The sequence below is a fragment of the Varanus komodoensis genome, unplaced genomic scaffold (assembly GCF_004798865.1).
Source record: "Varanus komodoensis strain SLA01 unplaced genomic scaffold, ASM479886v1 scaffold71, whole genome shotgun sequence".
NCBI classification, from domain to species: Eukaryota; Metazoa; Chordata; class Lepidosauria; order Squamata; family Varanidae; genus Varanus; species Varanus komodoensis.
In genome coordinates, this window is record NW_025336360.1 from 977,286 (window position 1) to 1,003,800 (window position 26,515).

Here is a 26,515-nt window from a genome sequence, read left to right on the forward strand (position 1 = left end):
CCTTGGGTTCCTTGTAAGAGGAAGAAAGCTGGAGCATAAATGTAACATAATTTATATTGTGCTATCATTATCTCTGTTACTTTTAATGTTGTTGCTCATTTTCAATCAGAAGGCTTCTGCCTCCCTCCAATAGATAAATATTACCTTTAGAGTGTGATTTTACCTTTCTCTGACAACTTGAGATACGTTGACCTTCTGCTAGAATCACTGTTCAAATAAATGTTATTGTTTCTATTCCACCGAAGTGTTCTGTGTGTTGAACTATTTGAAGATAAGTGAAGATGCAGATCTCTTTCATCAGGACTAGGGTGCTGTTTCTGGCGAGCTCAAAATCGTCAAGGTTGTCTATTTGTCTCTTTTATGCTATTTTTATTTATCATAGTTTGTACGATGGGCACTTCCCCCCCACCCCATTTCACTCCCTCTTGATGTGAGCTGCTTTGAGAAACGGTCGTCTGGAAAGTGGGTTGAAATGCACCGAACAAGCATTAATCCTTGAAAATGACACGCAATTGCTTTCTTTTGTGGTCAGGCACATGCAAAGGGTACTTGCCCCTGTGAAGAACTTCATTTGGAAAATGTCCATAGTTGAGGAATTCTGGTGGGAGCTCTCCATCATCATCCCAGAACACGTGGCAGGAGGGGCTCCTGCCCCCTCCCTGTTCTTTGACCGCCATTTTGGTTGCCTCAGGGAAATGGCCCCAGCCCTTCCAGACTGCTGAGGTTTCCTGGACACTGTCCCTTATTTCGCCCTTGTTTGATGGTCTGTCTTATTTTAGCCCTTTCACGCTGTTCTCTCTCAGTCACTGGCCCTTGTGTGTCACACAGCCCTAAAGGTGCCTTTCCCGAAATGAGAGTGAGCTCCCTCCAGCCAGCGGGGGTGAGGGACAGAGGTCAGAGTCTGCCCCTGTTTTCGGGCCTTCATGAATCAGGCAACGGGGTCTGATCAGCCCAAGGCAGTGGCTCAGAAACACACTTTGAGGATCGCAGGGACTCCAAAATCGAACGTTGCTACAAGGCATTTGTCATCCATTCGCTCAGGAACCCTCCAGCTCAGGCCCCAGCCGTGACTCGAATTATGTCCTCTGACGTCAGGCGGTTTGCCTGTAAACAGTGGCCAAGAAATTGGCACATAAGGCACACATGTTTAGGGTCCCTGAGCCCCAAAAGGAGAAGTTGAGCTGGCACCAGTCGCTGCACCAGCTGTGCACCTCCTGCCCCACTTCGTTGGGACGTCGATGTCTCTTCCTGCACCCGTGGAACTGGCGCCGGAACCAGCTCGGTCGGCACTGCCGTCACAAGGCGAGCTTCTGGGCCTCGCCCCTCCTTGGGGCTGTGGCCCGGCGGCTCCCCAGGGTTCCCCACTGCACGTGGAACAGTGTGGAAAGCAGTCCCCGGCTCCAACAGCATTGTCTGCCAGGCGCCAGGAGCACAGTGGAGATGGTTGCTGGGACGTTACAGGTGGGTACCATCCCCCCCCCCGCATTCCAGCTGGGACTGAAGGCCCAAGGGGCCTCTTCCTCTGCAGCCTTGCTATTGCAGCATCCTTGGGATCACAGGGCCTGCTGCAACTCCTCCACTTCACCCTCTGCCTCGCCTTGGTAGTGGTGCCTCAACCACAGTTTCACACCCAGCACGGGAAGGCATATTTCAGGCCAGGAGGCCACCGCCTCCCCGACCGCCAGCAGAGCTGTCCTCCCATCGTTCTCCTTCAGCATCACAGGTGCTCACGGCGCAGGGCGCTGATCCCTGTCTCCGCCACACCACCACCTGCCACTGGATCCTTCTCATCCAGCAGTCACAGCTGCACAGGGCGCTTGCTTCCCGGAATCCCCACTCTTGGAGGTGGAAGACGACCCTTCCCCGGATGTAGCTGTCGGCGCACAGGGCCCTGCCTCTCCAGCATAGGATCTTTCCCATTTGGACACCGCGTCTTTAGGGTGTGAGGCTCAGCAGCCAGGGCCCTGCATGGAAGCCTCATGGTTTCTGTTCCTCTTCTTCCGGTTCAGTTGCAAACAGGGTAGCAGTTGCGGAACCCACGTCCCCCATGGCTCCAGCATCTAAAGAAGATGCACCGCATGCAAGAAAAGGATGCATCTTTCCTCCTCACCCAAATTCTTTCCTCACTGAACCGCTGTAATCAAAATCGTCAAGGCAGCGTTCTTCCCTGGGAGATACAGAAGGCAACAGGCTTGGTGGAACGGCGAGGCCTATCTGCCGCGTTGGGTCTCTGGCAAATCACCAGGCAGCGCCATCACCACACTCCCGTTTTCTCAGGGAGAAGGTTGGTTCCCTCTGCAATTACTTGCTGGACAACCAGAAAGAGCTGGCGCACATCTCCCAGCTGGAGGCAGTACAGCTCTCTAGGCTGTAGATTTAACTCCATGAGTCATCCGGTCGAAGGCAGTGCAGTGCTTTTGCTGAGATTCTCTCCACTTGAATTCAAAAGCAGACAAAGGAGTGGATCCGTTCGGAAGGTGGCCATGACTTGGGGCTTGGATGACACTCTCCTCCCCCTTACAGAGGCCTCAGCAACCCACTTTTCGCCACTGTGGATCACGGTGCCAGCATCTCCAGGCTGTTTCAGAGACGTCTCCCTTGCCAAGCAGATTCCATGCCAGCCACAGGAAGGCAGATTTCCCTGATCAGTGCTGCCTCTAGCACTCTCACCTGTGTTCCACTTTTCCCTCCCCCCTTCTTCGGGACGCCACGTCTCCTTTTTTCTATAAGACATGAACTGGCGTTACCTCTGCTATTACCTTGAGTCCCTCATACTATCCAGGAAAATGCCATCTCTTCTTCAGGTGGCCTTAAAGTCGTACAGGCATCACTGGTGCTGCACCTGAACTTCCTCCTTGCGAAGGGAGCAGTTCAGGTGGTTCTGCTGTCACAGTTACAGGATGGGTCCTACTCAGGATGTTTCATGGTGCTGATGGACTTTGATTCGTGGGGGAAGGGCGGAGGCCTTTGACCAATTTTGGACCGCCACGATGTGAACTCATTTACTACACCCAGAGATTTCCACGTGACAACCCTAACAGCTGCTCTTCCTCTATCACATAAAGGGGCTGCTTTCCAAGGGTGGATTTGAAATGCACCACGGTTGTCACACCAGAAAGTCAGTGTTTTTCTGTGCTTCACTGATTTTGTAGTGCATCTTGTCTTTCGGCCCACCAGAGTCACTGCCAACTGTACAAGTGGGTGCCCATCTTTGTCTCGGAGGAGTTCAGGTGCATCCCTGGCTGGATGACTGGCTCCTGGTTGCCCCTTCCAGGCAAGAGCTCCGGTACTCCATCACCATCATGCACCGTCTCCCACCAAGCCTAGGCCTTTGTTTGAACGTGGAGGAATCAAGCCTGAGCTTTTCACAGATAGCTCAGTCCACTGGGGTCGTTTTAGATGCTACACGAGGGTGTGCATCTTTGCTGAAAGGTGCACTGTTGCTAGCAACCGTAACGGGGCAGTTGTACAAGTGTGGACAAGTATGAACCTTCTCCATCCAGCAGCTTCTGGGGCTTATGACAGCTTCAGCCACGGGAGTCTTGACCTGCACAAGGCTCCATCTGAGAATCTCTACAAACTTTTCCCCTCTCCACCAATAGCCACCACACCTATGCTCTCGTATCGGGGTCTCTTGTGATAAATCTTGGCGTCTTGTTTACTGGAGGGAGTCTGTTTTCTCCCATCCCCTCCTTCAAGAATCTTGCCATTAGATGTATCACAGGCAGGCTGGGGAACTCACTGTGGCAAATTCCCTGTTCGGGGTCTTTGGCTCATCACCAAAACATCTCACCGCTTTAACTCTGAAAACCTTTGTCAATATAGAAAGCGATCTAAGCCCCTTCAAGCCCCGTTTCTTTGGCATTGACACGTCCAAGTTGCAACAGAAGCTGCTGCAGTTAGGAGAGCTGTCTTTCTCCCACACCAGGACCGAGTCTTTCGCCAGTTTGCAAGGCTCTTCCTTTGTCATAGCAATCACAGAAAGGACCTTCCTGTTTCCTCTGAAAGTCAAGGTGGTTGGCTTTTTTCATTGAAACGAATCAGCTCGCCTGCAAAGGGGCAGGACTCGCACCTGTAAGCGAAGAGGACATTCTGCCGGGGACCTTCCAGCCTTACTTGCCTTTGCAGAGGGTGCCTCATAAGCTGTTTGATGTGCTGCAGCTTGGCCTGAACTGTGGACCTACCAGTTGGATGCCCACAGGCAAGGGAAGACTTGCTCTGACGCAACGCCTGACCCACTCGGTATCATCCGTTTCCGATCATGCGTATTTCTGCATGTACCAAGACACACCCTTGGTTCCAAGGCCACAGTGTCCGTCTCATCAGACCAAAGGGGGCAGGCAGCAACCCCTACAGACGTGCACACTGGGGCAGTCAGGGAGGCTTCCCACCAAAGTTCCTTGGCTTCCCAAAATGAAGTTCCGTGCTGGCACGAAGCTCCCCACCCTGTATGGAAGTGCCCAGGCGATCCCTCAGAGAACCACAGTTGCAGGTAAGCCGCCTGCCCACCTTTAAGCAACCAGGTAATGCGTTGTCAGAGGACAGAGCAAAATCTGGCACTTGTGGCAATATATTTATTACGCTGGGAGGGGGCAAGTCAAGTGGCAGCTTGTCCGCGGCAGAGCCGTCTCGCCTCGCCATCTGTTCCACCCAAGGGGAAGGCTGGAGGTGGGTACTGCTTGCCGAGAAGAACCCAAGGGGACAGCCACTTGCTACTCAATTTTCTGGCTGCAAATCTGTCATTTGGTTTGCAATTCTAAGTATGTGTGTAAAAATAAATACACATAAAACGAGGTCCAGTCCTACAGGGCAAAGGGAGCCACTCCCTTCCTCTCACCAGTACTTTGGAATGTGCCAAGCAACCTGGTTGAGCCCGAGCTCGTATTGCTGCCGAGCCACAAATCCGTCTGGCAAGGGGGCAATTTAAATGAGAGAGTGAGAAAGATGAGGAGCACAGAGCAGCGGCTGTTCTCTCAGTTGAAAGAATATCTGTGATGTGGCTTCTCTACAGAGATTAAAATCTCTTTTGTTCCTTCTGTAGTTATGCATCACCTGCTGCCAAAGGTGTGTGAGCAGTTTGTTTTGTTCTTTCGTGGGGGAACTGGAAAGCAAGGAATAGAAGCTGAAACTCAGAAGCCTTAAAAGTAACCTGGATTGATCGTGGGTTCATTCACCCTTTGCCCTGTGCTTGCATCATTTTGGTCTCATTTTCATGTTCCTCATTCTTTATTTTGGCATGTTTTTATAACTTCTTTCTTAACGACGTCATTTTAAATGTCTTCAGAGCTTTAGCTATTGAGCAGTCTAGAAATGTAGTAAATAAACATGTGATTCCATTTTTTCAAACCATCCTTTTCAAAAGTATAAGTTTTAATGGACTGCCTTTTCAATACTCTTGCTTCTTTTGTTTCTGCTCTGTTGCTTTAAACTACACAGCTTTGTTGGCTTTTCTGCGGATAAGGAGGCTTATATATTTTAATAAGAAATAATGTAGGTACATAGTCAGTAACATGAAGATCAGCATATGCAGGTCTCATGTTCAGGTGTGTGACAAAAGATGGGTACTCACTTTCGTTTTATAACAGAGCCTTCCTTTTGAATATATCTTGAAAGGTATTTGGTGGCATTGGAAGAATATAAATGAAGATAAAGTCATTTTCAGAATAGCTCTTGCCTTTTAGGGGAAAACACTGCAAGAGTTAAAATCTGAGTCAGAAAGTCATAAATGGATTTAGCTAGTCAATGTACAAGTTTCAGGGCAATCTGAAGACTGAGACGGGTGGAGAATTGGCAAAAGGCCTTCACCCCATCCGGTTTTCCTGGGGTGCTTGGGGAGTCCCTTCCTTCATTTCACCCCCAGTGGTATCAAAGCTGCATCCATTTAGTTTGTACTGTGCTACAAACCATCCTTCAGATCCCTGTGGCAAATATGCGGTGTTCTCCTAGTTATCTGAGAGCAAATTAAAATTTAATCTTAACAAATCTGGTGTGTACTTAGGTGTTAGGTAGGGTTAGATGTGGCTGTAGATCAAATACTTGCTCTTGTCAGTACTTCGCAACACAGATCAGATGTTTCAAGTGTTTCACACCTTCACTGCAATACTTAGACAAGCCTCATAATTAAACCAGTAGCTGTATTCCCATGTTGTGCCCGGTGAGTGGAGGAAACATAAACTCAGCTCCACCAAGAGAATTCTTGACTCTTGTGAACCTTTTCAGCACCAGTACAGGTTTACCAGGGAGAAAAATGTATCGGAAAATTTTTCAGTGCACTAAATCAATAGCAATCTGATTTAGCGCATTTAGGAACCTATAAAGTAGCGATACTTCACACTGGAGTCTTTCTCCCTTTCAGCCACGTCTGCGTCTTCACGGGCAGAGGCTCTCTGGAGAGAGGAGGGAGACACAGGTACTTCAGAAAGTTGTCAGTTGCTGCATCCGACCATTGGCCCTTCAGTAGCAAATTATTCAAACCCTCCGAAGTATGCCCGTTACCCCAATTAACTCTGTGGTCTGGAAACCAAATACTTCCGACAGGTGGATTGTTACCTGTGCCACGTTGCAGAGGTTCTGCCTTGTGAACCAGGCATACCCAGTGTGGTCTCATATGCGACTGCAGGGCTGGGGAGGTTTGAGTGCATTTAGTGCAATGTCAGTGTTTCTCTTCTAGGATTTACCTGGGAGTTTTGTGGAGTTCCTGAAAACGCTTTACGGTTGAAGAGCCTGGGCTCTTCCAACCATTTTGGCCTACTGTTCCCATCAGCCCTAGCCTATGTTTGTGAGCCAAAGCATGCTTCGGCGAGCAGGTGGACCGGAGGCACGGGCTGGCTTGCCAGCCACAGCAACCCGGCTGAATAATTAACGGCGTGCATGCTTGCCGTATCACACCACAAGCTGGAGTGGCTCTGCCCCGGTTGTTTGTCATGATGCACACACCAGGACCTCCTTCCTGCCTTCCCCCTAGCAAGCCGGAGAATTAACAAAATAACACACATGGGGTCATTTCTGAAGCTTGTAGGTGGAGATACAAGTCAGAGCTCCTGCTGCACCCCTCTTGACAAACCAGGCAGTGATGAAGACCTTTCCACGCACCGGCTGCTTCAGGAAAATAAGTCTGATTGCTGTGATGCGTGTCCGAGGTCTTTGAAAACTGTTAACGGTTGCCTGAGCATACCTAAAGAGATGTGTCTCTAAATAATGTGATAATTCTATCAGTGCTGGTGGCCCATTCTTATTTTAGTCGTGTTCATTATGCTGCTCATTCATTTTTTATCATGTAACTTTCCTGCAGAAATGTATAGCAGTGCAAAAGTTCTGAAAGAACTTTTTGCTAAAGGAACTTCAGTTCCACCAAATTTTTCACCTCATGTCTCTGAGCGGAAGGGCATATGTCGACTGGGCACAAAGAGATGGTATGCAAACATGTTGGACTTGAATTTGGGGAGGCCGTTGTTCTCTGGCATCTCCAATCAGGCTCATGTCTGGCACCCTGGGGAACTGCTTCGCCTCCGTGTTGGTCAGGTGTGGGCAGAATATAGATCACAGCGCAGAGGTTTGTGCAGGTAGCAGATTGGCAAAGAGGTCCAGCTCCCAGTTCTTCAGCAACAGCAGCAGCTCCCCTAAATTATATTGCTGAATTAAGGAATACTTTAGTTAGCAAGGGATGATTTCTGTGTGCCCTCCACTCAGTTGTTATGTTCAAAACAGATTCCTGAACGTACAATTCTTAAATTCTCTGTGTGTGCCTTTTGCACCTCTCTCCAGTTGGTGGATCTTGTGGTTGTCACAAGCCTGAACTCTGCCCACCATCAGCTTCACCACGCTAAGCTCTGCGGACAAACTGTCCAGCTTGACATCAAGTTTGCGGTCGCTTCCGCATAGCCTGAACTGCCTGTCCGGCCTAATTTTGAAAACTAGCAGAGTCAGGCCTGGTTGAAATCTGGATGGGGGTCTCAAAATGCTGTGAACCACCCAAAGAGCTTTGGCTATGGGAAGTATAGAAACGTAATGTAGGAAAAGGGCGGGGGAGGGAAGAGCTGCTTCAGATGACCAGTGTATCCTAGCTGCTTTCCCCACTAAGCTGTCCTTTTCACCAGATCCTGTCACTATGTCTCAGCCCACATGACTTCAAACGATTGTGAGATTCAGCTGAACAGGGGAAGAGCCAGGTTCTGCCAAAGCATCTTTCCCTTCTCGAGAAGGACCCCCCCCCCCACTAGGAGAGGCGCAACTGGTCAAGAGGGTCCGTGGTTGTTAATGTCCCTCAGCCATGGGGGTTTCTGTGCCTGCCCCCTCACTTCCCTTCTAATGACCGGTAAAGGCTCCCTCCCCCACCCAAGAAGCTGTGACTTGCCCGATTCCTGAGCTTTGCAGAACTGACCCTGAGTTCAGTGGTTGGCTTTGTCATGTTTGTTTTCAAATAATCTTAAGTGACCCTGAGCGTTGCTGCTACAATAGAATGGCAAGGTATAAATATCTTGAAAACATAAACAAGTGGTCAGAAAAAAATAGATCAGTAACTGTATCTGTGGAAGTTGAGGGGGCAGGAAGCTGTTGGAAATTTTCTGGATGTTTCTGCTGAGAATTTAATAGCTGGTATTGGTAGGAGGGTCTTTTTGGAGCTGCTGCTCTGTTAGTGGAATTACTTTCATGCAGCAGGCAAAGAGACACAAATATTTTAGAAATGTTTTGTTTTCTACTGGCATTGATTCTCTCCGGAGTTCAGTTCTGCTTTGTTTTTCTTTTGCTTATTTTGAAAATCATTATTTTGTCCACTGGCTTGCAGAGATTGAGTTCATGTTCTTGAGCCACTTTGCTCACTGTTTTAATAAAAGAGCGAATGAGCGAGATTTAAAATTAAAAGGCAAGATTTCCTTTCCTTTCCTTTCCTTTCCTTTCCTTTCCTTTCCTTTCCTTTCCTTGGGAATCAACGTAGTTGCTCCGTCTGTGTTGATTATATTTGCCTCCTTGTCGAACAAGATGTCAATCCAGAAGTTCTAAAAATAAATACAAACCAGGTTGTTGTTCTCCCGCCCCCATCTGTAGTCTAGTTAAAGCTCCTCTGAGTTTTAATGAATCTGCAAGTCATTCTATCGCACCAGATGAATACGGTCCTCCTTCCAGCAGAGGGGTTTGGCACAACCTGGTTCTTCTTCCTTCCGTCCTTTCTTCCTGCTCCCTCCCACTTCTCTTTCTGTGACGCTGCAGTACAGCAGAATCGGCTTGCACAAGCCGTGAAGGGTTAAAGAGTCCTTCCTGTTTGGCCAAGTAGGCAGTTGGGAAATCTGCTCTTAGCGCAGAGTACAGCTGTTTGTGAGCTCCACGCCCTCTGGCCCGGAGCCTGCTTCTCTCCCTCTTGTGTTAACAACCTTCTGTTTGATTGGTGTCCTGTTGGTCTCTCTTATTTCTTCAGCCAATTGAGCCTGGCGAAGAGCTTCTGGTGTGGTACAATGGAGAAGACAACCCAGAGATAGCCGCTGCAATTGAGGAAGAGCGAGCCAGCAATCGGAGCAAGAGGAACTCTCCGAAAGCCAAGAAAGGTAAGCCCGCCAGCCTCCCTGCCCGCTGTCCCAGTGCCTCTCTCCATCTCCGAGGAAGAATCCGGGGAGAGGAGCGTCTCAGGAAGTGCGTGATGAAAGGCAGAAACTTTCTTCTCTGCCTTCCACCAGCTCCTGCCTGCGGGATTAAGAATCCCTCTAAGACTTTCTCAGTGAGGGGTGTCTCTTGCCAGCAAGTGCGTCTGTGACCTTTTTCCAGGCTCCGCTGCCTGCCCGCTGAGCTCACGCCGTTTCCAGGCTTCCAGCTAGAGGGTTTTTTCCCTCTCTCTTTCCCCACCCCTGCCGCCGCCCCTTCCCTTAAAGGAGGACAGCAACTTCAGTGCCTCGGACAGTGAGATCATATATCCGATGTGCCCTTCGTTTTGAAACAGCAAGTTAGCTAGAACTTTGAGAAGAAACAACATGCCGGTTACTTAAGTTGTTTCAGGGGTTTTAATCGTCACTGTTTCTCACAGCAATTCTTTTCTTTCAAGCACATTATTTGTTTTTTATGCGTTGACATATGCTCTCTGGCCTTGTCTTTCAGCAGACACTCTTTACAAAGGATGCACTGTTTTTAACTTTTGGGATCAAGTTTTTCTGAAAGCCTGCAACACTTATGGTTGCTACGCAAAAGTATTTACCATGAATCCCCTGCAGTGTTACTTGTCACCAGGCCAGGTAGCAAATGACATCTTAATACGTGGAAAAGTCTGAATTGTGCATTTGTGCAGGTTATGCTTAGTTTTTTTTTTTCCAGTTGGGGTTGAAATTTGGGTGATGACTCATCAAGGCATTTATTCCTCCTTCGTAGCAGGACTGTGCAACACTGCCTTGAGAAAACTAGGCCTGTGTCTTTAATTTCAAATTTCTTGCTATGGGTGGGGTTGCTTTTGAAATTACTAAGAAGGAAGTGGGTCTGCAGAATCTTCAGGTATTGTGAAGATAAAAATCAGTCTGTACTTAGGGAAGTGAAAAATTAGATGTCCTTGTATTTGAATATTAAGGACATTTGGGTTCATAATGGATTGAAGTAATGTTTCAGATGGAAACAAAATTAGGGCAAGTGAGAAGGAAGACGCCCCAGGGCTTTGCTTTTTGGGCTTCTATTTGGTTTTGAGGACAGTAAAGGAATTATTTCATAATTCTTGCATGAAATATGTCACGGCTCTGTTATTTAAAACACAGTTTTGCAAAATATTTAAAATATAAGTGTTCTTGTTCTATATAACAACCAGCCTTTTGTGAAGGGATATTTTGAGTCAGAACATTTGGCTCAGAGCTATAGTTCCAACAATGACAGGAGCAGCAAGATATTTATATATATTTAAATGTGCTGTGTTTATTTTTTCTTTTCATAAAACACACATCTAGGTTGTAGATGGAAAGAATCCTGAAAAAACAGAAAGCTGGCCCCTTTCCTCCCTTTTTCAAGCATGGAGTCCACATTTAAGAAGCAAAACTTTTTATAGTGGCTGCCATCCAGGCCATGTTAGTTCTTGCAGGAGGGCTAGGCAGAATCCAAGCAAAGAGGCCGGTGAATCATAGAAAAGTCTCGGAGCAAAAAGAGAGGCTGCAGTCTCATGCAGGCTGACTTGTACCAAGTCCCACTAAAATGGCACTTGCTATGCAGGAGCATCACCCCACATTTCGGGTGACTGGGCAGCTGCACAACTAGGACCTGTGGATGCTGTCTCACCAGGATTGTCTAGGCAGAACTGGGCAAGATAATAATTATAACTGCTGCGCCTTTCTTTCTGAGTGTTTAGACAAGTGGAACATACTGAAATGGGTGTTAGCTTCCGAGTGGTTGCTATGAGGAGTTTCCAGTAAAGCCTGAAACTCATTGCAATTTTCTGGCAGTGTTTCTAAGACAAAAGTACCTTTGGGTCCACCATGTTTGTTTGCCTAGGAAGCACCCAAAGCTTCTACGTGTGTGCAAAACTCAGAACAGGCACAGGCCCTGCTACATCCAGACATACCCTCTAAAGGCAAAGGCAAGGCACATGCCAGAGGGAAAGAGCATCAGTCCAGAAAAGCCAGGATGAATAATCTCCCACATCTAGTCTGGTTCTGGTGCCCAGTTCTCTTCATCCAAGCCATTGGGCCCGGCATCTGTCAGGCTCTGTGGGGGTCTTGGGCACTCTGATAAGGTCTGAGGGGTACCTGGGAGTCACCATTTACATGGAGACTGCAAGCAGCAGTTCTAGTACTGGGGAGGAACCGATGACCAGTGTTGATCCCAAATGAACGGATGCAGGACTCGCCCTCTGATGCAGTCAGCCGGGATGCTGTCCTCACGGCCACACAGTCTGGAAATGATTCCACTGCATCTCTCTCTCTTCTTCCTCTTCCTAAATTGCAGATAATGTTGTTGTTATCAAACTGATAAAAGGGCAAAGGTATAGCATGAGGTGCAGCTCACCTGAAATGCCGCAGTCCAGAAAAGAAAGTAAGTGGGACAGATGATAATGTGGAAGTGGCCAGGGAGCAGATGTGATAGAAGAAGATACGAAGGCCCCACCAACTCCCTGTACCTATGAAAGCCATCCTGTCAGAATGACGAGGGTAGACGGGATCTGTTGGGAAGGTCTGTTGAGGGTGAAGTGCTTTCTGCTGCCACTCTGAATAACCACAAGTAACCTGTTAATTTCTCCAGGAAAGCCAGATGGCCAGTTCCTTTGGTGATGGCAGATGATCGAACAAATTGGTATTTCAGCATCATTGGTGAGCTGGGCCCATGATCACTTCCTGCCTCACTGAAGGATCAGCATCAGCTCTTTTGCGGGCAGTGGCGGGATCCACGCAACTCGCCGGGGTCTGCATTCCTGCCCTTCAGCTGCCGTGTAGGAAACGCGCAGCTTGCAAAGGGGCCGGGGACCTCTCAGAACCGGGGTTGTGCAGCGGCAAGAGGTAAATAACGTCACACACGATTTGTGTGAGGTTGCTGCAGCCACTGGATAGTTGCTGATCTTGCTGCTGCCACGGTTTCTTCCTTGTCCTGCTTTTCTTTGTAGGATCTGAGTGGAAACAGCCTGCCGAATAAAGATCTCTCCGTGGTTCATTTGATCGGCAGAAATGGCCTTCCAACATTCGTTAGAGAAGTGGATGCAGGGGCTGGGGATAATCAAATCCCTTCCCTCCCCGAACTTCAGATGCATTATTCGTATGCTTGGCATATTTGCATCTTGCCTCTTGGAAAGGTGTTTCCAAGGCAGTGTATTGATGAAAACAAGCATAGAAAAACAAGGCCGGAGGACTCGAACCTCTGTGGCAGCAGCACAGTCTAGTTAGATCACAAATCTAACAGAAGTGTAATTTCTTAGCAACGAGTGAAATCACATCCTGAGTTAAAATGCTCGGAGTGAGGAAGGAGTGCTTGACCTGGTGCTTTCCTCGGATGGGGTGCAGCGGGGCAGAGGGGGAACTTAATTTTAAATTCGAGCGTGACTGTGAGTGATCGTATACAGATTTCACCAACCCACAAAAGTTAAAAGTAGATACAGAAAGATTATTTTTTCTCTGCAGTTGTTTTCAGAAGAACATTAAGATATTGGGCAGCTAACATCTTACCAAAGAACAGTCCTGTAGTTTTTGCATAATGTAGAAGGGAGTGGATTGGAAGAGCCCGATGGCCTCACCCTCATATTTTTTTGCAAGCCATTGTTAACTTCAGCACCATTGCTTCCAGTGGAGTTTCAGTCTCAGTCCTCTTGCCCATGATTTCTTAGGTGTAAGTCTCATTGAGTTCAGTAGGGCTTACTCTCAAGTAAAATTTATTTATTTATTTATTTATAGTTTTTCTATCCCGTCCGCTACCGATGTAAATGCATGGAATTAGTTATCAGTTACCACAGTACTATTGAACTTTGGAAAGTTTTAAATTGGATTCAAGGTGGGCCAAAAATGCAGTCATTGGAGCACCTTGGCAGCCCTGCTGGAGGACAGGATAGACGCAGAACAAGGCATCTGCGAGCATCATGAACAAAACAATTGGGTGCATGGAGATTAAGGGATGGACAACCAACTTGTACTCAAAAGAACTTCAGAAAATAGAAGGCAAATTACAGTATGGCCAGACATTGCAAGAATGACGTTTTCAGAAGCTTCATGTGGTGGATTCCACCCCGCATGCTGAGGTTCTTCTTTACCGGATACGCTTTCAGGGGCAGAATTCAATCCTCCCAAGTCCACTGATCTTCCCATGCCTGTCAGAAATGTTGCAGGCTGGAAGGCGGTGAGACATTGGAGTGTCTTGTTTTCCCATCTTCCAGCCAGCATTGGTAGCACAACCCAGGACTGGTCGGGGGAGATGGAAAAGCCACACAACCCTGTTCCTTGTCTGCTTCTCTCTCTCCTTTGAAACTATGCAGCTTATTTATTTTTAATACATTTAAAAAGCTGGAGCGACACATCCATTCTGTCCTTCTTCCGAAATCTGGCTGCTTGACTCAAACGCAGCGGTGGTACCAAAGGCAAACTGGAATCTCAGATCAACTGCAGAGTCAAATCGAGGACATGCATTTATTTATCTGAGGGAAACGTCGTGCAGTCCTTATCCCCTCAGAATAACCACAGCCATGGGCCGCACCCTCACGAGCTTCTCTGTGTCTTTACGGCCAAACTCTGATCTTGTTCTCTTTCAAAGCCCACAATGCAACCTTCTCAGTTGTCCTTTCGTTGTTTCTTCCGCAACAATATTCCTGCACCCTCAGACTGGCCTGGCTCTTGCGAAGGTTGCAGGCAGCATCTGGGCTTCGAGCCCTTCAGACCACAGGGAGAGGCTCATAAAATAGCCTTCATACAAACATGGCCTTGCATGTAGAAAGCTCGTGTGTTGAGGGAAGGGTGCTAGCCTAGTCTCCTCCTCGACGTGCTGACTGTCCCATGTTCGGGGATCTTTTTCTTTTCCATGCATGGTGTGATGAAGGCGAATAAATGTTTTCTCTCCCTTTCCAAATGTACTGGATCTTGGGGTTATTCAAGCAAACTGGTTGGCATTCAGTTCTGAACACAGAAGGAGGCCCTTTTCAGGCAAAAATATTTATTTATTTGGCCACAAGGTGGTGATGCACACTCAAGTATGTGGCTTTGAAATGGGATCGGACGGATTCATAGATGAGGGACTGTCTCATCAATGCCTTTTTTTCATTGCGATGGCTGTATGGGGACCATCTTGTTCAGCATCTTAATGCCGTACTACTAATTTCCAAGAGGAGCAACTCTCGGAGGAGAAAGGTATCTCCTCCCTAGATCCCCCACTTTGGCATTCAGGGGTTGGTCCAGGCTGGAACAGACGCAATCTCCATGCCTGGGTGTAGCGAAGGACTGTCAGATGCATTGTCTACTCTGTGGCATCTGGAACCCCTCTGTTGTATCGCAAGGAAGTAAAGAGACTAAGGAGATCGAGAGTCAGTTTGCGTTACTCGAATAGGCAAGCTTCTGGGCCTTCCAGGTCCTGGAATCAGTGTGTCAGGCTCTGAACGCTCTGTGGCCATGCGTGGATCTGTGGAAGGACTTCCGCAGTCCCTCTTGAGTAGCCCCTGTAAACTCTTGCAAGCTGGCCATACTTCTCACACCCGCTTCCGCAGTTTAATTCGAGAAGAGTGGACTGGATTCTCAAAGAGAGGTTGGCTCATTCCTTTTGATAGGTTGGACTGTGGACTTGCATTTCTCAACACGCACAAGAACTTTTTTTTTTAAAGCTTCCACGAAAATGGACAGTCACCTGCGCTATGGGAAAGGGACCAAGAGGAAAGTGATTGAAATCCTGCTGGGTCCACACAGTCCGTTAGTCGCGTCTCCTCTTGCTGCTTGGGTCAAATGTGGGAAACGGCCTTCTCGCCCCTTGGTTCATTTAGCTCAGGGGTTGCCCACCCTGAGTGTCATTCCCAAGGGATTAGGCAGGAGTCTTCCCCAAACGTCCTAGGAATGCAGGGATTGCTTTTGCGACCTTCTGCGTGCCGAGCTGTCGCTCAGGTTCAGCGTCTTCTAGAATGGAATTTGCTCTTGAAAATCTCCATTTTGGAAGCCTGACAGGACCTGCTGGTGTCATCGGTGGAGATGGAGGCACCATGATCATTACTAGTCTGAAATGTACTAGCAGCAGTGCCTTTATGGAGGAACCTGATGATGAATTCCCGAACAGGAAAGTGGACACGCCACCTGTTTATGGTTTGGGGATTTGTTCCTCGAGGTAACTTGTGTTAGGAGATTGTTTTGCCAAGCGATTTTACCTCTTCCTCCTGGCTTGTGGGTTTCTGCTGTCATGTTCTGCAGGGAAACCTTTTCTGGGAAGTCTTTGGAGCACCTTCCTGATCTCCGAATCTTATTGGAGTATGGCCCAACTTAGTGCCCTTGGCCACCCTGGCCAGAAAGGTTGTTGCAGTCCAACACATCTGACAACCACAGAAGGTTGAAACATTATTAGAATGGTTTTATTTCTCCTCTCGGAATCGCTGGGCTGTTTCAGCCAGAATGCTCCTGCTTTTCCAGTCCTTGGTTTGGAGCAGCCTTCCACAAAGTGGAACCCTGTAGGTGTTATGGATCACAGCTCTTAGCGTTCTTGATCCTGAGCATTGCCGTGCTGGCTGGGGCAGATGGGAGATGAAGTCAGGAGCATCTGGAGGACACCAGAATGGGGATGTATCCCAGGTGTGTGTGTTCCATCTTCCCCACTCACTTCCTTGTGTGGTTTGTCTCGGCATCAGACACTGAAATTTACTTCATACCATGGTTTTGGCATGGACTCAACCTCTCGTTGAGGCAAATAAGGAAGAGGGAGGGCAAACGGGTGTGTGTGTGGTAGGGGGAAGTAAAGGTTAGGAATTACTTCTAAAAGTCACCCAGCTCTTGAAATATGTAACATCTTATTTTGAACTTCTGCTTTGAAGCTCATGGACTTCAGGAAATGAAGGTCTTGTATGACTTCAGATAAGCTTCTCAGTTCTTTTGTGGGAGTTTCTTGCTTCACTGCAAACACATACGCCTTTTCAAGCTACTGTATTGCAAAGGATGCAAAAGATGCAGGGAAATGGAGGCATGTGGGAAGGGAGAGAAGCCAGAACCTCTGTTATTCAAGGCCTTGCCGTTGTGATGCAGGACCAGAATGCTTCCAGCTACGACTAAACGCCTGAGGATGTGCTCTGTTCTTTGTAGTGTTTATTAATATCTTTCCCTGCTTCGTTGGTTGTGCATTAGCCCAGTCAGACGCACTAGTGGTTGCTCCCTTGGGGAGCATCTGAAAGTTCTGCAGCCGTGTGAATGGGCAGGAACACTCTTGCGGAGCATGTCACGAGCCCATTTTTCCCTCAGTCTGCTCCCTTCCAGCAGTCTGTTCTTGCCATGTCAGGTTGAGCAGGGGGAACCGAAAGTGTTGCCCGCTCTCCCCAGGTTGTTCGTTTCATTTTGTTATTTTTCTTTTCCGGGCGTCCGTCCGTCTGTCTGTCTGTCTGTCTGTCTCCCTCTACATACTTGTTGAAAGGTTTTTCATCAGATTGGCCATCCGTTTGTGCACCTGTAATCTAGCTGTCATCAAAGAAGCAGAGTTTCAGCTTAGCCGCTCAGCACGGTCCCTCTGGGAAGACCCACATCTTTTAGGTGGTTTAATGCCTGCGGTTTAATGCCTGCAGTTTAACCACCTGCAGCTTCCTCTTGTCACACTTCTTGTGTTGACAGCTTCTTAGGACACCTGCATGTCCCCTGATCGGTACAACTGGATGAAATGCTTCAGGTGGGGCCTTCCCAGTTCTGTCCAGAGTCATAGCATGTGTCCTGTGGGCCCGTGCCATGGTGTCATCCCGCTGACAGCCCAAATTATGCGAGGGAGCCAGTGTGGGGTTGTGGTTAAGAGTGGGGCTCAGGAGATCAGGGTTCTAGTCCCCGCTCAGCCCCGGAGCCAGCGGGGTGACTTTGGCCCCATTGCACACTCTCAGCCCAGCCTACCTCACAGGGTTGTTGTTGTGGGGATAAGATTGGGAGCCGCAGGAGGAGAATGATGTCAGCTGCTCTGAATTTGTTGTATGGGAAAAGCAGGATATAAATCTAATGAAGAAGTGCCACAGCCACTAGAGACCGCGTCAGCCACAGCCATGCTTGCACTGCCATAACACATATTTATTTGCCAAATTTGCCTGCTACTTTTCCCCACCAGAGAAACATTTCAGAGCTTGTTTGCAGTGCAATAAAGGCCTAAGAGTAATAAAATAATGGGGAAATAATCCAAATAAAACCAAACGGCGTGCATAAACGAAGCTATGCTAACCTGCTGGCTGAATGCCAGCTAAATGCCCCTCTGAGGGGTGGTCCATGTTCTGCAGCAGCTGCTCAGAGGCCCATCCAGCAGAGCAGTGCAAGCACCAGCTTCCCGGCAACTCGCACGCTGCTTGGCAGCCTCAGTGCCCTCTTTTTATGTTTCTCTGGCAAGAGGAGAGAACAGCAAAGCAGTGGTTACGCTCGCTCCAAGTCCAGACCTTTTCGAGCCTAACCTTTGCTCTAAAATTGAAGTTGTGCCTCTCCTAAAGCAGGCAAGTGTGGGAAACGGGGAGCAATTGGAAGCCTCCCACCCAGCAGAAACCTGCACTCTGCCCGCAGGCCCTGCGGCGACACGGTTCCAGTCCCAGGGACAGAGGGACAGAGGGCAAACTGCAGTAGACCAAAGGCCCGTCTCGTCCGCTTTAGCATCCAGTGTCCTGCAGTGGCCAGGTGGGAAACCTACAGGCGGGTCGCGATAGCAATAACTCCATTATCCAGCTCCCAGCAAATGCTGTGGCCTGTGCATCAGATGGTTCTGTGTGGCTGCTACCCACAGTAGACCTCTCCTTTCCCCATGGATGTCGCCAGTTCTGTTGATGTCCCACCACAATCCTGTGGGTAGGTTAGGCTGAGAGGGGGCAACTGGTCCAGAGTCCCCCAGCACTTCATGATCAGGTGGGGGGTAGACCGCATGTCCCAGTCCAGCACGAGCCGCTTTTAGCCCCAGTTCGTAGGATTTGGGTTGCCGCGTAGGCCCCTCACCCAAGCACAGCTACCTGGAGATTGCTCAGCTCCTGCCAGCAGCTCATCAGGGGACTTCTGGCACCACTGCCAGCCCGGTATGAAGTGCCAAATAGAAGGAGCAGCACCAGCCTGGCCTACAGATTTGCCCAGCCCGCACGCACAGCTGCCAGACTGAAAACTTTCTGCCTGGAACTGCCTCCCTGCCGTCGCATTTCAGGCAGCTGGTTGAAGCTGAGAACCAAGAGAGCACGACTTCCGTCTTGCCTGTTCTTACTGCACAGAATGTGGGGCGACAGGCTTAAAGACCCGGGTTAAGTATCTGACAAATTGCAGAGTGAAGCAGGGTTATCAAATCAAAACAATGTCCCAGTCACTAGAACAACCGAAGTGGAAGTTGTGGTCTGCCGCACAGAAAGAGGTGGCATATCAGTTTTGAAGGGCATACTGCATATCGTTAAAACTTTTTTGCAGTAGCTTCACTACCCTTGCCCTTTGCCACCCTAAACAGTAGCTATAAATTTGAGTAAGCCATGTTTTCCTCGCAGTGAAGTACTTTGAAACAATCGCATGCTTCCAGCAACTCTTCTTAAAACTTATTCCCTCTCTGCCAGAATAAAAAAAAAATTAAAACTCCTTTTGTAAATGTTTTTGTTGCCAGGCAGAGAATCTTCTTTTCCTCCAGAGATAAAAGAGACTTCCTTCTAGGTTATTACGGCTGATTTATCCATTCCTGTCCCCATTCATTGTTTTGCTCACTGGACTGAATTCTATTATTTAAAATATTTCAACTGTAGCTTATATTTTTCATTGTTCTTGGACATTTTAGTTTTTCATCTGTTGGTAATCTGTCCAGGGCATATTAATTACAGGGTCAGAGGAGAGATGAGCAATCAATTAAACAAAGCAAAGTCATCTAAGGGCTTCAAACATGGACCTGGCATAACCTGGGCCCTTTGTTCTGCGCAAATCAAATCATTCCTCGGTGAAGCGTTTTCTTTTTTCTTTTTGGAAGGAGCTCCAGTGCAGGCTGCTCCCAACCCGTCCCGGTAAGTCATCGGAGCAGGTGTGTAGCGCTCACCTGCCAAGGTTGCTTTCCCCACGCACCTGGCTCTGCCACGCTTCCCTCTCCATGGTCCTGCGCCACCAGGCCCTGTTCATGCCTGAGTGAACCTTCCACCCGCCATGGCAGCCAGGCTGGAGGGCATGGTCGGGTGTTTTTAGTATAAATGGCCTGCAGAGTTTCAGCACAGTGACACCTGCATGAAACGGCTTCCCCTTACGGATTGAAGTCAGGTAGCCTCACATTTAACTGCTCACTTCATAGCCAGAGGCAACCAGGAGTGCCCATGTGGTTGGCTGGGCAGGCAGGCAGGCTGGACAGACCTCCCTCCACCCATCGGCTTCACTCCCATGCTGGCTGCGGAGGAAGCAAGCACAGAAATGCAGCACGCTGCTGGAGAATCGGCCCAGGGCTTCTGCTAGCCCCAAAAGGCAGTAGCCAGTCTTTCCATGCGAACTGTGGAGGAGGGTGATTCCCCGTCCCTGGCCCGTAGGGGCTTATTTTTAAAATTGCGTTGTTCTTCATAATGGGACTACAGTAGTTAAGGCCCATCCACAGTTGAAGGAAGCATTTGAATGATTTACCAGTGTGATCATTCAGCGGTAGCAAAGTGAGTTTCTCTGTTTGACTGCTACTTAGAAACATAGAAACAGCGTGAGTCAGAAGGGGTCTCCCGGGCCATCTAGTCTGACCCCCGGTTCCAGCCGGCTCCGCTCACGACATGCCTACCATGTGCATGTCCAACTTAACAGGAAAACTGTGTTACCCCAGAGAGCAGGTTTGAGATTGCAGACCTGATGGCTCCCTGTGGAGGGAAAAGTGCGAGAACCTTCAAACACAGAAAGCCAGTACATCAGGGAGAAGGCTGGGCCGGAGCCCCTTTCTCCTTGACCTCTGTCCTGTCTACTCAGAGTTTCTCCTATGTTTCGTACACTCACAACTTGCATCCTGCAGCAGTGAGCAGTAGCAGCAGTTTTACCAGCTCCCCGGCTGTTCGCATCAGCTAGGCTTGTGCCCCCGCATGGGACCTGCTTTCAGGAACCCACGTGGATGGTTTTGACGGCTGTCGTGTTCTGATGTCTCGCCTTCAGAAGAATTGCCAGCTTGGGAAGAAGTAACATCCCAAGTGCATGCAGAAAGCAAGGGCAAACCACACAGGGCTACTCTTTTGATTTTGCTACTCTGCCACCCCAGCAAAAATAAACAAATGAAACCTTCAAAATTTATAGCTTATAAATTAGAATAAGACAAGAACTATACATTAACAGTACTAAAAAGACATGAGCAGTGGAAACTTGTCAATAAAATTATTCAATAAACTGTCATTACTAAACCAGGCAAAGCAGGGGTAAGGTTTAAAAGTTAAATACCTTCAAAGAATTTAAAAAAGAACCTGTCTTAACTGGGTGCGAGGAATTATTATAATAGTGGTTAAGTGGCTGCTATTTCATTGATCTTTTCAGCAGCCCTGTAGACTGCAGTTAATCCCGTTTCACAGGGGAGAGGACGATGCTGCAAGACCGGCTTGCTTCAGGGCACCCTGAGGACCCGGCTAAATGTCAGGCTGATCCCAGGTCCAGGGATGCAGTGGGCTGCATCAGCGGCCGAGCACTGGCTTCAAAGCCTGTTTCTTAAAGCAGACAGCACACGGGAAAGAGCCCCTGCACCTTCCTTCGTCTTGTCCCTTCAGCAGACACCCTTCTTGGCTCGCTTCTGTTTGTTTCTTTCATTTGACGTCCTTCCATTCTGTGTTGGCGTAGCAGAATGATTTGGCTCTTCCCTCTTCTGTGTTTATTCTTTTTGTAATCACTGTTCTCATTCCGCTTCCCCTGTGTTTCATTCCTTTATCTTTCTTGTTTAGACCAACTGGAGGATCCAGCCGGCAGTAGCAGGCATCTAGGACCCTTCAGGAACCTGATGGTAAGTGCACGCGTGTGCTTGTATCAGGCTTCCAACAGGTTCTAGATGCAGCTTTGCAGGCCGCAGACGTTTCGAAGGTGGGAATGGCTAATCCCTGCACTCAGGTTTAGTCTTCTGGGACTGCAGTATGGAATCTCTCAGCTGTTTCATAGTAGTTGGTGCAGAATGCAGAGGACCAGCAGTTCCATTTTTAAGCAATAATAGCATGTCGAGCTGTCTTTCAGGAGATGAAAACGCTGAAGCTCCTGGGAGGTTTCGCTTTGCTTTTCCTTGCAACTTGAACTTGTTATTGTTCTCGATTTTTAAAAGCCCCCCTCGCCCAAATCACACGCTCATTCCAGAACAGATTTTTCTTTTGGCCTCTCGGATAAAATCTATGAGATGCCAAGCGTATCCTCATCACTATAACCTATCAGGTGGCCAAACCAGATGCCAGTTTATCTATTCCATTTAAAATATTCATACTCAGCCTTTTCTCTCCACAAATAGCATTTCCTGAGGTGCCACACTAGTGTTAAAGGAGAGACACTTGCAAAATCAAAATGAAGGTGGCACAGAAGACACAAGAGGCCAGCAGAGGTCGTTACCTTGCCCAGAAGCACGCTAGAATTGTGAATTTTATGTCGTACTGAACACCAAGAAGAAGGGGAGGCAGGCACTAAATCCCTGGCATAGAAAATTATAGCCCTTTTGCCATCATTGAGAAGGCCCTGCACTGGGGACTCGACAGCAGTGTCTTCGCAGGGGGAAGGCATGGAGCAGGGGCTTCATCAAAGACTGGGCTGAGCAAGGAGGATCATTGCTACTCAGGTGATCTTTGAGAGTTCATGCTTTTAATAGGTGGCCCTTGAGAGTTGCCGTGGCCACCGTGATAACTCACTGGAAGGGGGCTGGGCAAAGGTGCGTTTTGTCCTTGTGCGTACCCTGGAGTGTGTGTTCGGCTCGTATCTGCGTGGGTCAGCTGGAGCCACTCACTCTGCAGAAGCCATCTTTGTCTGACTCCTTTCCTCCAGGGCTTGAGGCAGTGATGGCGAACCCATGGCACGTGTGCCCAAAGGGGCACACAGAGCCCTCTCTGTCGGCACGCGATCGCCCCAGCAGCCGTGCGCATTCTCAGAATGGTTAAGGGCACCAGGCAACGACTCCAGCGACTCTCTGCGCTTTCCCGTGGACGGTCAGTGAGCTGCCAAGGATTTGCATGGACTGTGATTTTAGCAGGATGCAGGTGGCTCAGTGGCTTAAACTGCTGTGCTGCTAGGCAGGTTGATCGAAAGGTCTCCAGTTCGAGGCTGCACAACCCGTTGCGATGTTAGCAGAAGGTAGTTAATTCACTCGGGTGCCTTTTTCAGGGCCGGCCAAAAGCTGGTGGTCAGGGGAACGTTGCCCGCTTGTGCTGGCGGTCCGCAAATTCAAGTTTTTTGGCAGTGTTAAAGAAGTGGGGTTCCAAGTTGCCGTTTGGGCACTCGGGCTATAAAAGGTTTGCCGTGACTGGCTGGAGGCACGCTTTCGGTCATGAAGACGGCTCAGCTGGTAGGACGAATGGACGAGTCAGGCAGAGAACAGGCCCTGGGTGGTTCAGCAGCCCTTCCTGGCGCCGTTATTTTGTTGCACTGTATGCTAAAAGGTTAGCCTGTTTCTGTCTAATTTGTGCGCAGGCACGCATTCAAGTCTTTCTCATAGGGTGACTTTTTCACTGAACTTTTAGGAACTCGGAAAGGTCTCAGTGCAGATTTTAGAAGTCTTGCATTAGGCCTTGCTGATGCAACATGGCCCATGGTTCCTCAGCTTCTGTTCTTAGCCCCGTGTTCCTTCTCGTCAGCTCTAGTCCTCCTCCTCCAATCACCCCACAGGTGGAGGCAAAATGAATCCCGATTCCGCTAAATGTACACAAGAGTTACATGCCCATTTTCCTAACTTGTGGCATTTAAACATGTTATGCACTGGTTACTGCTTTCATAGCACAGAATTTGAAAACCATCAGTGCTCCCAATCATGTTTAACAGAGCAACATCTTGGTGAAATAGGGATATTTTCCCCCCAGAGACAAAATTGCCTGGCAGCTTTGAAGTTGCTTGCACCCACACGAAATGCTCGTTTAAACCAGTTGGAAGTTAAGTGGGAAGCTGGATAGAGAAAAGCTATGGATGTTTCCCTTTGCTCATCGGACTCTGACCCAGTGGATCTAAAATTACATTTGCTCTCAAGTTGTCATCCTGGCTGTTTTTAGTAAGTAGGAGCAGCTGCTGGCCGAATCGTCCCTTCCAGGGTTAATTCCATGTTAAGGTCATGCGGGTCTAATTCCAGAACTAGCATTTGAAATTCAGGGACTTTCATTAGGAGATCCGTCAGCAGGATGGTTCTCCCCAGGTATTGTTTCTGAGCTGGGTATTTTATTGAAAGCTGCCCTTGTGCAAAGGAACTCAGAGCAGCACATGGGGTCTCCCCTGCTTTCATTCTGGCAACAGCCCTGTGAGGTACGTTAGTCTGGGGAAATGTGGCCACCCAAAGCCAGCAAGCCAGCACTGGGCGGGCCAAGGGGGGACTCAGATCTGGGCCACTATCCAAGCACACGCATTTCCAGTAAGGGCAGAAGGAAGTGGGTCAGCCTGGTTAAAGTTGGCAAACAGAGTATCGATGGTTGGGGTGGTTTAATGGAAAGAGAAAGGAACTGTGGCCGAGAGGTTTAGGGCTTGACCTGCGCCAAGAGTTGCAGATGGGGAGCTAAGTTCTCTAGTTGGATGTGCGGTAGCACTTCCCCAGTGCTCCCTTTCTAGCGCATCTTGGCCCCCGGTTGGCTTATGCCCCAGTTTCTCAGTTGGTGACAAGCTTGGTTCCCACACACTTCTCAGTTGGCTGAGCCTCAACACCCGTCCCGACCAGGTTGCTGATGGTTCAGTGCCACTGAACATGGCAAGCTATTCACAGTGACCTCCTCCCCTCCCCTCCCCAAAGGTTGCTTCCCCAGGTACTGCGGCTCCATATTAATTGGATCACCCCCGAAACGAAACCAGGTGTGTCCCTTGGCACAGCCCTCCACCTTCGCTCTGGGCCAGGATCCCGATGCAGTTCTCTCCCCCACCCAGCCACTGTCTGGTGGCAGACCCCACAGAGGGGGCTTCTCAGCCCTGTCATAAAGAGCGTCTGTTGCCACCCTTGCACTGAAACCAGCTCCAGGAGTGCCGTCAGCGAGCACAGGGGCACCTTGGGCCTCCTCTTAGGGCCCACTTCGCCCCCACGCGGTTTGCTCCATGCTCTGGGGTTGGTGCAGCCCCAGCATGCGCCACCCTGCCGCCACAGGGGCCTTCTGGGAAAAAAGATGGGCTGAAGGAAGTTCCTGATGCCTGGCGTGCCAGATGTCTGAGGCGTCATTCGAAGCCAGCTCAGCCACCTCTTCCATGTTGCCTTCAGCACGACTCCTGCTCCCCCACGCTAGGCGGAAATAATGGTCCCCAGTTTGCCGACGTGGCTGCAAGGGCCCGCCGTGCCTCGACTGGCTTTTGGGGCCACCAGCCGGCCGGTTGACCCCTTCAGGCCGGAGGTGCCGCCCGGAGGGCACCCCGTTCTTCCCGGCATCCCGAGAAGCCCGAGCGCTGGTGGGCGCAGGATGGAGGCACACACAGCTGAGTTCCTCGCATTGCGTTCCATCCCGTTCCAAACTGCAACCCGAGCCCAACTTTTGAGCCTTTTCTTGGGGATGGCCTTGGCATTCCCATGTGGAAAAGCCACGATTTTCTGTTGTTTTACCTCCTTGCTGGAATGCATCAGGGTCCGAAGCACCTTGAAATGAGAAGGTTGGAGGCGCAGTGGCACAGCCATCCCTCTTCCACAGAATCCCCTTCTCCTGCCTCCGTTATCCGAGTGCTTTGAGCTCCAGGCCTCCTCCCCGATCATGCACCACTGAAACCAGCCAGTGGTTCTGTGGAGATTTGTCCAGGCCCACGAAAAGAAGCTGCTTCTCTCGGTCTGTGCTGGAAGTCCGGGTGCACGTGCGCAAACCCGGCCTGCCTGCAGAATTAACCCGCTGTGCCAACTTTCGGCTTCACAGCCCGTAAGAAGCCACTCCTGGGCAGTTGGCATCTCGTTCCCTCCTCTTCCGGTGTTGTCCCTTTATATAACCTGCGGATTTGCTCTTCCGTAAACTGGAAATAATGTATCTGTTCTGAATGGGATGTGGTATCTACTTAGAGGGAAGCCCAACAAAGAATGGTCAAATAAGAGATGTTGGCTGGGGGGGGGGGGATTGCAACAAAATTGCATAGCTGTTCCAATGCATTGGGGGGGGGTATCTCAAGGAATTCCCTGCAGAGCTTCTTCAGCAGCTGTTTGCAGCAACTTCTCGTGCGGTTCAGCATCTCTTGTAGCTCACGTGTGCTCTTTTTGACTGCTTAGATAACCTTAAAACCAACCCGAACGCTGCAGGAGCCTCCCTTCTGGTCATTTAGTGCGTGTCCTTCCTGTCATGACACAGCTAAAGGCCTCAGACATGCCCTTCTGCAGAAAGGAGGGCGGTGCATGGTCAGGTTATGCAGCCCCTGTTCTGCAGGCGAGTCCCTTGCCGGGCGTGGAGTCCCCTTTCCCCAAAGCAAAGGGGCCACTGCCTGCTCCAGCCATGGCGTGTCTGTGTGTAACCTTGTCCCTTCGAGAGAGCATTGGCAGGGGTTGTTGCGCCTGGGGGGTTTGTAGCCCAACACAACTGGCAGCGCAGCCCCAGAGGGCCCTGCCTGGCCTCCGCCAGCAGCGGGCTACATCCCTAGGTGACCGGATGCTTCGGGGCGGGGGGGGGGGGGGTTTCCCCCGCCGCCCCCCCCCCCGGGGGGGGGGGGCTGGGGGGACTTTTTGTGTTTGCGTGCAAGAGAAGACAGGGCTTCTTTCCGCTTCAGTCAGTGGGGCGCAAATGAAAAGGAGGCACATTGATATATACATATGGGGGGGGTACAGATACAGTTCTCTCTCTCCCCCCTCCCCATCTCTTTCTGTTGTTAATTATGTGCGTGCCGCTTCT

At 49.5% G+C, this 26,515-nt stretch overlaps 1 protein-coding gene across 4 annotated transcripts in view; it reads left to right on the top strand.

The window, feature by feature from the left end:
• Positions 1-26,515, top strand: part of PRDM2 (PR/SET domain 2) — a 65,926-nt gene that overhangs the window by 24,870 nt on the left and 14,541 nt on the right. For 3 of the 4 annotated variants that reach the window (XR_006416827.1, XR_006416828.1, XM_044452280.1), the window contains one exon: positions 9,413-9,539. Coding sequence is in view for 1 of the 4 variants with exons in the window: in XM_044452280.1 (XP_044308215.1) it covers positions 9,413-9,539 (127 nt within the window). In the remaining 3 variants the exon portion in view is untranslated. Of the gene's footprint in view, positions 1-9,412; positions 9,540-22,536; positions 22,688-26,515 lie in introns of those variants that run through there. The other variant, XR_006416829.1, reaches the window with a different exon arrangement.